The 14,053-nt window shown below is 41.9% G+C and overlaps 3 protein-coding genes across 4 annotated transcripts in view; 1 reads left to right on the top strand and 2 right to left on the bottom strand.

Moving 5' to 3' along the window:
- Nucleotides 1-14,053, bottom strand: part of LOC104966729 (zinc finger protein Aiolos-like) — a 596,491-nt gene that overhangs the window by 281,216 nt on the left and 301,222 nt on the right. The window lies entirely within an intron of this gene.
- ect2l (epithelial cell transforming 2 like) lies at nt 128-8,389 on the top strand. Its single transcript, XM_010795972.1, has 21 exons — nt 128-378; nt 974-1,086; nt 1,193-1,355; nt 1,443-1,698; nt 1,877-2,111; nt 2,310-2,445; nt 2,614-2,779; nt 3,052-3,180; nt 3,262-3,354; nt 3,717-3,923; nt 4,036-4,139; nt 4,246-4,404; nt 4,506-4,592; nt 4,693-4,802; nt 4,895-5,042; nt 5,511-5,584; nt 5,686-5,842; nt 5,949-6,014; nt 6,198-6,286; nt 6,477-6,649; nt 7,494-8,389. Exons 1-21 carry the CDS (start codon nt 247-249, stop codon nt 7,625-7,627), a joined length of 2,931 nt encoding a protein of 976 aa, XP_010794274.1. The 5' UTR covers nt 128-246; the 3' UTR covers nt 7,628-8,389.
- filip1l (filamin A interacting protein 1-like) overlaps nt 8,573-14,053 on the bottom strand; it is a 92,490-nt gene continuing 87,009 nt past the window's right edge. For both annotated transcript variants that reach the window (XM_010795973.1, XM_010795974.1), the window contains one exon: nt 8,573-9,332. In XM_010795973.1, coding sequence (XP_010794275.1) covers nt 9,111-9,332 — 222 coding nt within the window. In that variant the 3' untranslated portion in view covers nt 8,573-9,110. The remainder of the gene's footprint in view (nt 9,333-14,053) is intronic.

Below are 14,053 nucleotides of genomic sequence, written 5' to 3'. Positions count from 1 at the left end.
TTATTGACTTTTGTTTTGCAGAATATCGTCTGTTTTCTTCATAATGATCATGTGCCTTTGTCCTGTGAAGGAATGTGCGCATCCTATTGTTGACGCGTCTCTAAGGTTACAGGGAGCAGTGGGGCAATGGCAGCCTGGTACTCAGCACCTGCTTTTTAGTGAGTTAAATCTGGCATTGAATAGGAGTTTGCACACTTAAACAGAATTCCAGGCGTTTTCTCAAAGCGGGTAATCCTGTGTGAGAACATGGGGTCGAGTCCTCACTCGGTGAAGCGGTGGCAGCTCAGCGGGACGGACTATGAGAAGGTCCGCAGCACGAGCTCTGACACGCGCCTCAGCTGCTGGACCCCCCTGAACAACAAGAACAGCAACCTGCAGGTAAAAACCGGCAAAAACTTAGCTCAATAAACTTTATGATTTATTTTAATTATAGCCACAAGATGGCAGTAATCGTCAAATTATTACACTTGCATGCAGCATGTGGTTTGTAAGGATTTAACAACTATATTTTTCCGTGTTATCAATAATGCTAGCACGAAATAGCTAACTGCTGAAGCAACATTCCTTCTTAATATACATTTTTTTACCATTTCATTTATTTGTAGAAAAAATTGTTCACATACAGCAAGCTTTCTCTCTTGAACTAAGAGATTTAATTACATTATCACTTTACCTATTGACCATGAGCAATACAGAAATTATATATTTATAAATAATGGCAGTGCTCCACAGATTTTTAAAAGGAAGGCAGGACTTCCATCTTTTATGAATAGGCTCCATTAGAACAGTGTTTTCAGCTGTTATCACACCATCAACCCAACTCTTTGTTCTCGTTATTCCTGCAGACTTCATTAGTGTTTTGGAGAGCAGTTGTGTAGCTTTTGGCAGAGCAGTCAGACTCTTATGCAATCAGGTTCACCTTCCATGTATTCTTCACTTACTTTAACAACTTTGTTGATTACCTTTTCCCTAGTTATTTGAGGAGAGGATGACCCTTGTGCTGCACTGGTTTGACCTGTGGACTGACAGACAGAGGAAACACCTGTTGCACTCTCTGCTCACACGTGGCACCAAGTCACAGCTCAAGTAAGGTCTCAGTTGCTTTACTTTGGGGCTATATTATTTCTTAACTTTTGTTAGATGGAAACCAAAGATTGTGATTTTTAAAATGAACCTCTGACAATGTGAGCAGGTACTGCCGAGATCTTCTGATGGAGACGCTTCCTGTGACACAAGTGGACTTCACGGCGGTGTTGCCACGCTTCCTGTCCCTGTACGTGATGTCATTTCTGTCCCCTCGTGACCTCTGCTCTGCTGCTCAGGTCAGCTGGCACTGGAGAATGCTTTCTGAGCAGGTGGGAGACCCAGAACAGACAACTTATTTTCAACTTTTATTTAGACTTTATTCATATTTCATTTTATTCTGTCCTCTTCCTGCCCAGGACTGTCTGTGGGCGAGCCGCTGCATCACAAGAGGCTGGTTCCTTCCCTACACTCCAGCAGAGAAAGAATATGGAGCGTGGAAGAACCACTACGTCTCCTGCGTCTCCACCCTCGACTGGCTCACTCCACGGGAGGCAGCCGAGCAGTATGGGACCCTTAACCAACAACGCACATTGATGACAGAGGAGGAGGAGGAGAGGAGGAAGGAGAGGAGGATCAGGCAAATGATCAGAGACAAGCTACAGGAGGATAAGAGTAAGTAGAAAAGAGATCTGCTGTAATCAAAGTTGTTTTTACCTTATGAACTATCATTTGGACTCTGGATGAAGCTGAAAAAACAAGATACATTGCCTTATCACAAAGCTGCTAAGTAAAAATGGCTTCAGTTATCTCAGAAAACTCCTACCATTGTTTATATCTGTGACATTTGCAGGGCAGTCTATGAGCACCAGGAGAGCCTGGGGCAGCTACACAAAGCCAGGAGCAGCCAGAGGAGGAAGTACCCAGACAGGGAGGCCCAGCTCTGGAATAACATCTAGCTCTTGGCCCTCACTCTCCTGGCCCCCGAGGACTGTAGGGTCCCCCAGCCTCTGTCTGAGCCTGGACAGAGGACAGACCACGTCTGCAGCTCCGAGCCGGGACAGAGTCCAGACCTGCAGTCCTCCCAGGTGAGGGTCTACACACTGGTTGGGACATATTTGACCCCCCTCAATTTCCTCATAAACATGTTTTGGCCATACACAAGAATGAATACGCTTTTTCACACAACTGATGACACGTTGGGTGCAAACAACGTCTAGGTGGTTTCAGTAATAAGACATGACGCTGTTATTTGCTGCTAATCGAACCTGTCTGTTCTCTTTCAGTGAAAGACTGAACAATGCAAGTGGAGCACTGTCTTCTTTCACCAGCAGACCTGCACTGACACACACAGTCCCTCCCACCCATCTGAGCCATCCTGTCCTCTTACTGCTGATCTCCAACAGAATCCCTGCCTATGAGGTAAAATAAAAAAGAAGAGCCTATCAGTCAGACAGCCTAAATCACCATTTATTGTGTATGAGAAGAGAGAGGCGATGAAGTGTGTAAAGAGAAAAAAGGCACAGTGGGAAGATGAACATCTCATATTTCTCCCCGTCTGCCCTTTCTCTCTCGTTGTGCTTCATCTAGCTGCTGCTGAGTGGTGTGAAAGCAGGAGTGATTGTGGTTCTGTACGACCACAGAGGGACTCTCTCAGCTCTGTTAGCCCAGGTGGAGAGGGCTATCATTGGGCAGGGAGCTCAGAGGCTGGGCCTACTTGCTCCTGGAGGAACTGAAGAAATCCATCTGCTTCACAGTAAGAGTTAATAATCCTGTGTATCTTAATGTGTGGAAACACTGCCAGGGTGAGTTCCTGTCCAACTGTATCTCTCAGGATACTGTGAAGCACATCTGCTAAAACCATTTCATGGATACTTTCATTTTGATAGTATTTTTCTACACTCAGTCCATGACTATCCTGGTCCCTTGGCTAGGAGTTGGCCCAAGACTAATTATCATAAATCTTGAATTGATTTTACATTATGCATGGACTCACCACACTAACGTTTTTAATCTTTGACTTTTTAGGGTGTATTCTGTCAGAGAGGACTCTGCTAAACCCAGATCAAAGGGATTTCTGGGAAAAACTTAGTGGCTGGGTGGCACCAGCTGAGGAAGGAGGAGGGATTGACATCTTCTCCCCGCTAGCTGCTTGTGGTAGGTGGACGCTGTTAGAAACACACACTTCTCTGAGTCTGTCTCAATGGCTTCCCTTCTCTGTCTCTTTCCCTCCCTCAGCACCAGGAGCGGCTCTCATCCAGACCCTCTCTTCTCTGACTGGTCTGGAGGTTCGGACACCAATGGGTCTTGCAACTGGAAGTTTTCAAAACAGTACGTGAAGAAGCCAAAGGAAATGCAATGTTCATATTTGTCAATCAAAAATCAAACTGAATTTAAAAACAAAGCAGCTATTCAAGGTGTTTGCTACACTATTAAACCGCACCTGCTGTTGCTACGGTAACCAAATCAACCAGGATTGAAATATAGAGGACTACAACTACGAGACTGTAGTACCCACCACCAAGTGTAAAATAACTGAAATGCATCAGGTTAAAAACACATAAAAGGTCTTAACATCTGATCTGAGGTGAAAGCACTTTGAGCTGCACCTACTGTATGAAAAGTGCTATATAAATAAAGATTGATTTTGTTCATTATTACACCCCCCTCCCCGTCCCCGTCCCCCCTCCCAGTCCTGAGTGAATGGTCTGACGGCAGCGTGTGCACCAGACTATCAAACCAAGGACCATCAGCCCCGGCGCTGCAGTTTGTGTGTGAGAGTGTCCTGCAGGGCTGGTGCAGACAGGCTGAGTGGATGGAGGAGGCCCTGGGGGGGCTGAGGGGCCACCTGGGGCCACAGCTACAGCGGCTCAGCCTGGAGGCCAGGGGCAGAGCTCTTGGTGGGTTTCAAATGAATGTAGATTCAAATTCATACACACACGGCTGGAGCAATTTCAGGTTGAAATGGATGATGTCCTTTATAAATGTTCTGAGGAAACGTCTCATTTGTAGGTCTTTTTCTGTGGGAGAAAATGTGCCTCGAGGAGCTGTGTGTGTCCAGAGATCTCAACGAGGCGCTGATAGAGGGACTCACTGCTCTCACACGACAGAGAGAGGTGGGGATCTCTGTAATACACAAATACAGTAGTGCTAAGAAGATACAAAGTTTCATATCAACCCTTCTAACAGTCCATATAAGTGTTTGTTTCTTTATTTCTTCAGACCAGACCTCTGGAGTTTCTTGCTGGTTTCCTGACAAGATGGACTAATGATAAGGAGGGAGAAGAGAGCAGTGGAGACAAAAACAAAAGAGCAGATGACTTCTCTTCAGCACCACAAAGCTCACAGAAATGCTTCAGCCTGATACCTGAGCCACCACAGGTGTGTATCCTTTCAGTGAAGTTTGATGGAGCATTCTTTGTTTTTAAAACCCATCTCTCTCTCTCTCTCTCTCTCTCTCTCTCTCTCTCTCTCATCTTTAGATAGCGTTAGATTGGAGAGGGGCAGCTGCCAGAGAGCTCCACCACAGTGAGTGTCTTTACCTGGGCAGACTGGGCGCCGTGCTGAAGGTACGCCGTTAACTTGTCAATAATATGAAATGCAGAAAGGCAATTGAACTTTATTTCATTCATAAAATGTCCTAATACCTGCACCTCCTTTGTGCTGAAGGTGTACCAGGAGCCTCTTACAGCAGCGCTCAACTCCAACAGAGCCATTCTGAGCTACAATGACATCCACATGGTCCTCAGCCCTGTCACACAGATACTGGAGCTCAACAGGCACACACACATATTTGTTTGTCACTCTCTTGTTTGCGCCCCTCTGTGAAGACATGGCCTGACGGATGTGTGTGTGTGTGTGTTTGCTGCAGGGTGTTTCAGGTGGATTTAGAAGCCCGGCTGCAGCAGTGGGGCGCAGAGCAGTGTGTTGGAGATGTGCTCGTGAAACTGTGCTCAAAACTCAGAGTCTACACCAACTACCTCAACAGCTACACCACTGCCATCCACACCATCGACAAGGTGCTGTCACCAATGAGCCTTAGCTAAGTGTACAGCGTTCTGAGAAATCCTTAGCCTTTGTTTTAGCTTTTTTAAATATTTTTGTCAGAAATAAATTAATAATGTAAAGTTTTGATTCAATATGATTTATTATTAACAGCAAGGTTCTGTAAAGACACTTTATTTGACACTTTTAACGCTGCTACGGACAGTCTTGCACTAATGCACATTTCTCAAAATTATTGATTGTTGTGCTTTTATTTATTTATGTCTTTAAAATGTGTCTGTTGATTGTGTGTATATATATATAGATATATACATATTTGTATACATATTTTTTTATATATTTTTATTTTCGTATTCGGGATTGTGGGAAACGGTATTTCGATCTCTCTGTACCACACCAACTGAAAGATTGACAATAAAGTTGACTTTGACTTGATTAGTGTAATAAGTGAGCATCTGATGGTGTGTGTGTGTGTTTGTCAGTGCAGGGAGACAAAGCCTCCATTTCGGGCTTTCCTGAAGAGAGCAGACAGAACTCTTTCAACACACATGCTGAGGTAACAACACACACATACACACATTTTTATTTGATATCCAACGCTCACCAAAATAAAATGAATTAGTGTTTAGATATGTTTCAATGCATGTGTTTGTGAAGCCTACAGGAACTGCTGCTGTGTCCATTGTGGAGAATCCAGGAGTATGTGACTCTACTTCAAGCTCTGTGTTTACACACACACACCGCTCACCCTGACCACACACACCTCTCCTCTGCCCTCAACACCCTGGTGACATTCAGAGAATTCACACAAAAGGTACAATGCCCACACAGAGCATAAAAGTAGCACCTCTCGCTACTTTTTAAATGTGGAATCATTTCTGTGCTCAGCGCCATGACAACACATGTTTCTTCTGTTTCAGTTAAAGCGTAACTCAGAGAGAGACAGGCTGATAGAGCAAACGCAGCAGATGATCCAAGGATGCCCGGTAAAGACAGAACCCTCTTTTTGGCTGTACCGAATAGTTGGAAGCTTCTTTTTTGTATTTGTCTATTTATTGTTTTTAAAGTCAGCATGTACATTTGCAGATAAAGATTAGGCTTCACTGCTAGAAGGATACCGTTTTTGTTCAAATTAAATGTTTGTTTTTTTAAATGTGGTGTGTGTGCAGAACCTCAGTGAAGGAAACAGGCAGCTGATAATAACTCAGGATGCTGCCTTGCTCAGGAGCCCTGATGAGCAGATTCCTGACTCGCTCAGGTAACAACACTGTGTGCTGATTTCTCTCAAGTTCTTCATCTGTCATTAGTCAATGCATAACATATCCACCATTGGCTATTTTCACATTTCCCTTGTTCCTATTTTCTTATATGTACCAACCACTGTACCTACAGCTACATGCCAAACTATGTGTCAGAATGTGTGATTATTTTTATGTGTGTGTGATCAGGATCTATGAGCATGTATCAGACGTGGGCCTGTTCCTGTTTAACGACGCATTGGTGTTGACCCGGCGACGTGTTCATCACACACCTTTCACGCTGACTTACCAGAGCACACACACTTTCCTGGCCTCAGTGGCTCTCAGCAGCCTGTCCGTCAGAGAGATCACACACACACGCTGTGAGTTTTTTTTACCATATAAATAATACCAACAGTGGCGAGCCGTCAGGGCCCTCTAGGCCCTCTGTGAGGGCCTAAGATATTCTACAAAATAATATTTTAAAACATTAAAAAAAAAAAAATATTTTTTAATATTCTTTTTAATATATATTTTTTGTTATATTTTTCATTAGTTTTACCAAAATAACTTGATTTAATTGTATTTAAAATAACATTATAAATCCTTCGAATCTGCCTATTCAGTTTATGTTGGAATGTGAAGGGTTAAACGAAAGAAGCTCGTCTCTGCGAGTTACTGTGAAGAGAGGAGCTGTTGGACGTCCAGGCGGTCCAGCTATGAATTCACAGAGAACCCAGCTATAGTAACTGAACGAGAGAGTAATGTCAAATGACAGTACAATTGACCAATCATATCTTCCCTCTAAATGGGTGGGTGTTATTATCGCGGACTTTATGACAAGTTCCGCCCGCTGTGAAACTTTTCTTGTTTCCATAGCAACAACAACTTCCTGTCAACAGCGTTAACTCGCCTTCAAAATAAAAGCATTCCAAATTACACTTAAGACATACAACTGCAACGAAAGTAACAAACACAATGCAATATCCTTTTCAATTTCAAAGAACACAATTAGGGTTGTTTTGTGTGGTAGAGGGTCGCTTTCATTGATGCATTTGCACCCCGGGCCGTTGTTTTGATATTCCGCTAAAGTATACGCTGTGACGTAATAACTCGAGGGAAGGGGTGGGGGTCAGAGGGCCTAGGTATAAAAGTCACGGCTCGCCACTGAATACCAATGATGCAAAAGTCTTTGATCTTGTTGATGGAATGTTGATGTCTCTTTAGATGTGTGTCATGCCTTTGTCCTGGAGGGTCCTTGTCGTTCCTGGGTGTGTGCCACAGAGAGAGGAGAGGAGAGAGAGCACTTCCTGTCTGTGCTGCGTCCCGCCTTAAACGCTGCTCTGACAGGACATCAGTGACGGCACCGGCATGACAACACCCCGGCAGGACAAGAGGAGGTTTGGACACCACTGGACACCACAGTCTGATTACTTTGTTTTTAAAGCTTAGGAAAAATCTCTTAAAACAATTATTTTTCACATGCCGCAATATTATGTAGGCCTGCAAACATGGCTTTCCTGCTACTGTTTAAACTGTGTATCACAATACCACCTTAAAAGTATTTAGAGTCCAATGATAACTAAGAGAAATTAAGTATTTTGTAAAATGTTGCACAATCCTGCTTTCCATCAGGTAGAAGGTTACCAAATGACAGTGCCAGACAAATCAACCAGTATCTCGACACATCTTTGTCAGCTTGATATTTTTAACCCCCTTTTACGGAATATTATAACTATTTATACACGTATATTTTTGATTTACCACTTGGCAGTACACCTAATGATGCTCATTACATATTTTAGTTATTCCTGTACTCGCGCACCGAGAAGCTTTTGCAGTTTAATAAAATAACTTGTAGTTTTTATGAAGTAGTTGTCGAACAGTATGAATCACAGTGGATATTATAGATTGGTTTGTGTTGCGTTTTCCGGTAGCTTTTTGTCTTTTGTGTAAAGAAGCTGTGTTGTACACTCTGCGTGTACTTGTTGTATGTATCAGCCATTTGCATTTCTTTCCCTTGTATATCTATACAAATAATCACAAATTTTACCTTACAAAAATCACTGTTTGTTATTGTTCCTCATTGCACCACCTAGAATTTTGACATACATATATTCCAAGTTTTCAGTGGTAATAAAATATTTCAATGCAATATTTTCAATGTAATGTTTTAAATTGGTTTTGCTTTAAAATTGTATAAATGTGGTAATGGTTGATCAGCACAAACTGCATCATGATATTTATATGATTTCTCAAATCCAATTCATTTTTAGAATTAGATCAGAAATATTTCTCTTCAGGTATAAAAAATCTTTATTGATAACACAAATGTCACATTGAAGAATGAATCACTAGCAAGGAGCTGCATTACATCACATCACTTTTACACTTATGTACATTATTGCCACTTGTTGAAAAAATATCCACTTGAATGAATAAACGACTGTGTCATTATCTGTATGTCTCAACAGAAAGATAATGGAGAACAACATCCCTTTACAGTGAACATCATGACATGCAGTATAACATACTTAATGTTCTAGTATTACACTTCAGTTTCATTTATTTTCACCACAGTGACGTCCTCACAAAGATCTGTGTCATTGGAACTACTTTCTACAATATTATTTATTTACAGAGTGTACACATTACACATCAACACAGAAATCCTTGTCTTCAGAGCACTACAGATGAGGATTGTATTTAATAGTTGAAAGCAGTACTTTTGACACGTTGAATTTTGATATCAATAGATGCAAGTTTTTTTAATGTTTTTTTTAGTGTAAGCTGACCTAGTGCCTCTAAGGATTAAAGAAAACATGAATGAATGTCCAGGGGACATCACAGCCTGCGGTTGGCTAGGTTTGGGTTGCTGTTTTTTTGTCCCGCAGCAGAGTGTGTGTGCGGCTCTTTCCCCTCGGCTGGGTGTGTGCCCGGCGCCTGCTGGCTCTTGTTCTGCAGCCCCAGGTTTGCTGCCGTGCCGTTTGTCACTTTCTGGGAGCTGGAGCCCTTCGGTTTGGGGATTCTCGTAGGTCCTGGTCGACGCAATGCTTCTGGAGGTATCTGTAAAAAGTGGGAACACTGTAAAAAAGTGGGAACACTGTACTGGAGATAAACAGTGCACAAGACAACATGCATGATTTGATCTTGCTCCACAGGCTATCCAGTAGAGATCTGATGTAATACTGGTAAATGACCACTAGATGATATCAAAATCATGTTTTCCAACTTGTACTGCATGACTTCTGCACTTTGGCTTTGAATTCTGGAAGTCAGTCCAGTTTTTGATAGTCGTCAACATTATCTCATAGTAACTAGATATTCAAACTATGATACTAAACTTTATTGTTTTTTTCCCCTGCTGGTTTAATTGTAAGTCAATTTTTTCACAATATTCCAAACCTGCTTATGGAATACATTTCAACGGAAAAAGTATCTGCCGGCATAAAAAAACAAACCAATGATATTGATGCAATCTGGAACCCATTCATTGATACATTTAATTAATAATCACCCACCACCCCTTTCTACTTCTTTAAGGTTATGCTACTATTTATATGCCCCCCCCCCCTTCCTAGGATATATGACTATTATATTGTTACTCATTTCATTTTAATTATAACTTTGTCATTTATCACCCTCCTTTTGTCTGATCGCACACGCACATACACACACACACACACACATACCATGTATACATCACTTCAGGGGACATTACATTGACTTACGTGCAATTCCTGGAGATTTATCCTAACCTTAACCATAAGCAACACATGCCTAACCCTAACCCTTAACCTTACCCTAACCCTAAACCTAACCAAGTCTTCACCCTAAAATTAATGATTCCTCTCATGGGGACCTCCATTTTGTCCCAATAAGGGAGGCGAGTCCCCACACGTGACTGTGTAAACAGATTTAGGTCCCCACAAGTATAGTAATGCTAGGCCACACACACACACACACACACACACACACACACACTGTTTTTCTTTTCTTTTTTTGTCTCCATGTATATTTTGTTATTTGTCTTGTATACTTGTAAATGCTCCTTATTGTCTTCTGTGTATATGTGACACTGTACGTGTATGCACTTGTCTTGTAACTCCGATATCGCTAAATAAAAATTATAATATTCCAAACGAATAGGATACCCCTTTTGAAATTCTACAATAATTACCTGGCCTGTTGTCTGTATTCTTCTCACATATAACAGTGTGAAGAATTGCCCAAAGATGAATACAACATTAAGTAAATTGTTAGTTGTACTCCAAAAAAACTTTCACCATATTAACCTTGTGCTGTATGAAGACTTTTTGTTAATTATTTCCACTAATCTAATACCAAATTATCCATTTATGAATAACAGTGTTAAAGAATAAGAGTTTGTTGCTTAGAAACCAGTGTTTGGCTGCAAACAAGAGGAGGAAATATCATGGGAAACATCAAATTTCTCAGATTCTTAAACAACTTACTGCACCGCTTACTGTGTAATCACATTTCAATCAACTTGTTTACATGAGCAGCAGCGTGCCAGGACTCTGAGGCTGTATCACTTTGGATCAGGCCTTTTACAGTACAACCATATCCTGTTTACTGTGATAAGATGTTTCCACGAGAAAGAGTGACCTCAACAACAGCCAGAGTACACTTGTACAGTATACTACTTCTAAATGTTGCAATTTTTTGAAGGATGATGTTTTCTACCTTTTTCATGTAGTTTAAATGAGCTTTTGAAATAACACTTTTAGTGCTATTTCAAATATAGTCCACACAGATTAAGCCACATGTGTGTGTCTCTACTCCTTTTCAAGTTAATAGTGTTTCTGCTCCAGAGACTAAATGACTCTATAGCTAACCTTGGCAGTCAATAAATTACCATAGGGTCTTATTTGCACATAATCAAATGTTCAGTCACATTGCCCCAACTTGTTTCTTCTTAGTAAGGTAATTGCATTTGGCCATTTCTGATAAGATGCCCTCACCTAAAATATCCAATTTGAATTATTATAACTGCACCATTAAAACATCTGTATGCCTAATGCCTGTTTTAAATCAAGTGACTTTGCAACTAATATAAACTTCAATCTGGTCTGCACTTCTGCAGCTGAGGGAAACTCTTCAGTATTTCCATGAGTTTCATCACCACTCTTTCCCCAAGCAACAGCAAACGACTCGCTTGAGAGAAGTACTTGGATTTGTTCATTTGCGGCTTGTGGGTTTGAGAATTAACAAAAACCTGCAGTGAACTATATCCTTAAATATTCATACGGGGTGTACATTTCAGTATAAGTATGGCCTACACTCCAACAAAGGTAATGGGCCAGAAAATGTGGAAGGGCTCCACGTCATGGGGGTGTTGTTGATTTAACTCGGAGAGAGGCCTTAATGTGCGGCTTTGTTCTCTCGTACATCAGCTCTGCAGCAGGAGTTCAACTAAGTACTTCCTCTGCAATACCGGCCCGGCTGTTTCCATGGCGACTAAACAAGGGGTTTGTTTTGGTGCTAGTGTTGCGGTGGGAGAGAGGTTACTCTCACATCACTACCCTCTCTCATTCACACGCACTGTGATGCCTTTTGTTTAGCGAAAGGCCTCATACTGCTGGTTATTGTCTGTCCCCTCTTTTATTGTGCCTGTCAGTCAAGGTGAGCAAATTCCTCCACCATTATTCTCATAGTGGGCTAAAGGGAGGAAATCCGCTCTCCTGTTCCGCCTGCAGTGTCAAACACACCTTGTCTTTACAGCGTGTAGTGTAGTAATCACACTTTAAACTTACATCATGTATTTGGTGTTTTTGATGTTTTATCTCACCCCCCCCCAAAACCCGCTTTTAGTCTGCATTATCACTGTGAGTTTAGTGTGGTTCACCGTAGGCTTTGGCGTCCGTCGTGTCACTTGATGATCATTTTATCTGTCTGGCAGAGAAACCATTTGCATTTCTGACCTCCTTGGCTGAACCAGACGAGTACACTCTACACTATTAAGTGATGTTATAGTGAGTCAGGGGGTGATTGAGGTCGCAGACAGTAATCCCAGCTGCTGGAGGCTCTCTCATGTCAGGCTCGAGTCTAATGAATAGCACCTTGTTTTGCCCCTGCATCATCTCATTGTGCCCAGACTGCTCTGGATCCGGCTTCTCCAGCTGCTCTTCTCACTGAATCCAATGCTTGATTAAATCATCTTCTACTTCTCACAGTGTTTTTTTTTGTGTGTGTGTGTGTGGGGGTGTTTGAGTTGTTCTGCTTCGTCTAAATAACACTTATGACTAGGTCCATGCTACAAAGATACCAGAAAAGAGTGATGTTGCATCTAATTAAATGGCTCTATTTTTGGAACATGTGCGTAAGAGTTTGGGGAATGAGGATGAACCCTAGAGGTCAAGTGACATTATTTGACTTGACATCTTAGGACAGCTGTCCTCAAATATGGATGCTGCTTCTTTGACACAGTAAACATGGCTGTGGATAATTTAGTGGCAAATTTAAAGCCAGCATATTTATCAACTATACTAGCTAGATGTTGAGCTCAATCAGATATACTAAAACCTTCTGCTGGAAAGAGAGTGTGGCTATATACTTGCATTTATTTCTCTTTCTCTAAATGTCATTTTCTTACATTAGCTTGGTTTTAAGACATGACACTAATGACAGATACAATCCTCCCACATCCTCCCCACTGTCTCCTCACCCACATCCCTCCCATTCTTGTCTTTCTGTCTCCATCCCTTCACCATTTATTCTGACCTTCGGTACAGATTAAAGTGAACAAATCGTATGTGGTGATGTTTCCACTGTGGGAGCATAGAAAACCACATGTACAAGAATGCATATACATGGAGGAACGTTCGTAAGTTGTACTGGTGATTCATTTCAAAGGACATGATTCATGGGAGGAAGCTAAATAAAACAGACGGTTTGGGTTTCTACCCGATGAATAGTGAGAATTGTTGCTAAAAGACCAATGAGGTTGAACTATCAACAAATGCATTAGTATTTCGGAGTTTGGGAAGTTGTATCAGGTTTTCCGAAGGGGCTTTTTGATTAAGTGTGGGGTGCAATTTTGGGTGGCAGCACTCTCAGAAAGGGGAAAGAACTTGGCAGTCTTTATTTTTTCTACCAGTAGTGAAATATTTTTATTTTAACCCTTATGTTATGTTCGGGTCTCCCGTGACCCGTTTCAAGTTCAAATTAAATAATTACTACTCTCTAGTTTTTTTTATCGGAACAAGGCTTCATGATATCCTCCACAACAGATATATAAAACTACAAACAGAGTTTGATCATTTTTGCCACGTCTGAAGGTGAAAAAAAAAGTGTCCAAATTGGTTGTTCAGGTCTGGCGGGACCCAGCTAAAATAGTTTTGAGAGTCTGACTCGAGGGTCAATTTGGCGCAATCAAGATTCATCTTTGACTTTAGACACCCCTCCCCACCCCCTTCATCCACCACATGTAATAATAATTTTTCGCAACATGCACCGGTCTCCCCTCCCCCCACGAGAACCGACCTTCTCAAAGCAAACTACTACACTAATGGCGCATTTACCACTGCAGGCCTCGCTCGGGGGCCTCGTCGGTCATGTGGTAAGGCCTACTTAGCCGCTCGCACTTTAATGCCTGGCGCGTCACATGTGACAGTTAGGAACTGGCAACTGTACAAAGAAAACCTGACCAAGAGTAACGCCGAACAGTAGATAAGGCGAAAACACAACAACACACACCACACAATCAGCGCCAGACACTCAGACTTACCTTCTGACAGCACACGAGGACGACAGCAGACGAACCG

Source organism: Notothenia coriiceps, unplaced genomic scaffold (genome assembly GCF_000735185.1).
Source record: "Notothenia coriiceps isolate Sejong01 unplaced genomic scaffold, NC01 NC01_scaffold00037250, whole genome shotgun sequence".
Classification (NCBI taxonomy): Eukaryota; Metazoa; Chordata; class Actinopteri; order Perciformes; family Nototheniidae; genus Notothenia; species Notothenia coriiceps.
Note: the sequence above shows the minus strand (reverse complement) of the source record. Positions and strands in the feature narration are given on the sequence as shown.

Bases quoted from the DNA above. Each gene is read 5' to 3' on its own strand.
- ect2l (XM_010795972.1), top strand. From the start codon at position 247: ATGGGGTCGAGTCCTCACTCGGTGAAGCGGTGGCAGCTCAGCGGGACG. The intron at 1,087-1,192 runs GTAAGGTCTCAG...CAATGTGAGCAG, and splicing joins GGCACCAAGTCACAGCTCAA to GTACTGCCGAGATCTTCTGA. The intron at 6,287-6,476 runs GTAACAACACTG...GTGTGTGATCAG, and splicing joins CAGATTCCTGACTCGCTCAG to GATCTATGAGCATGTATCAG.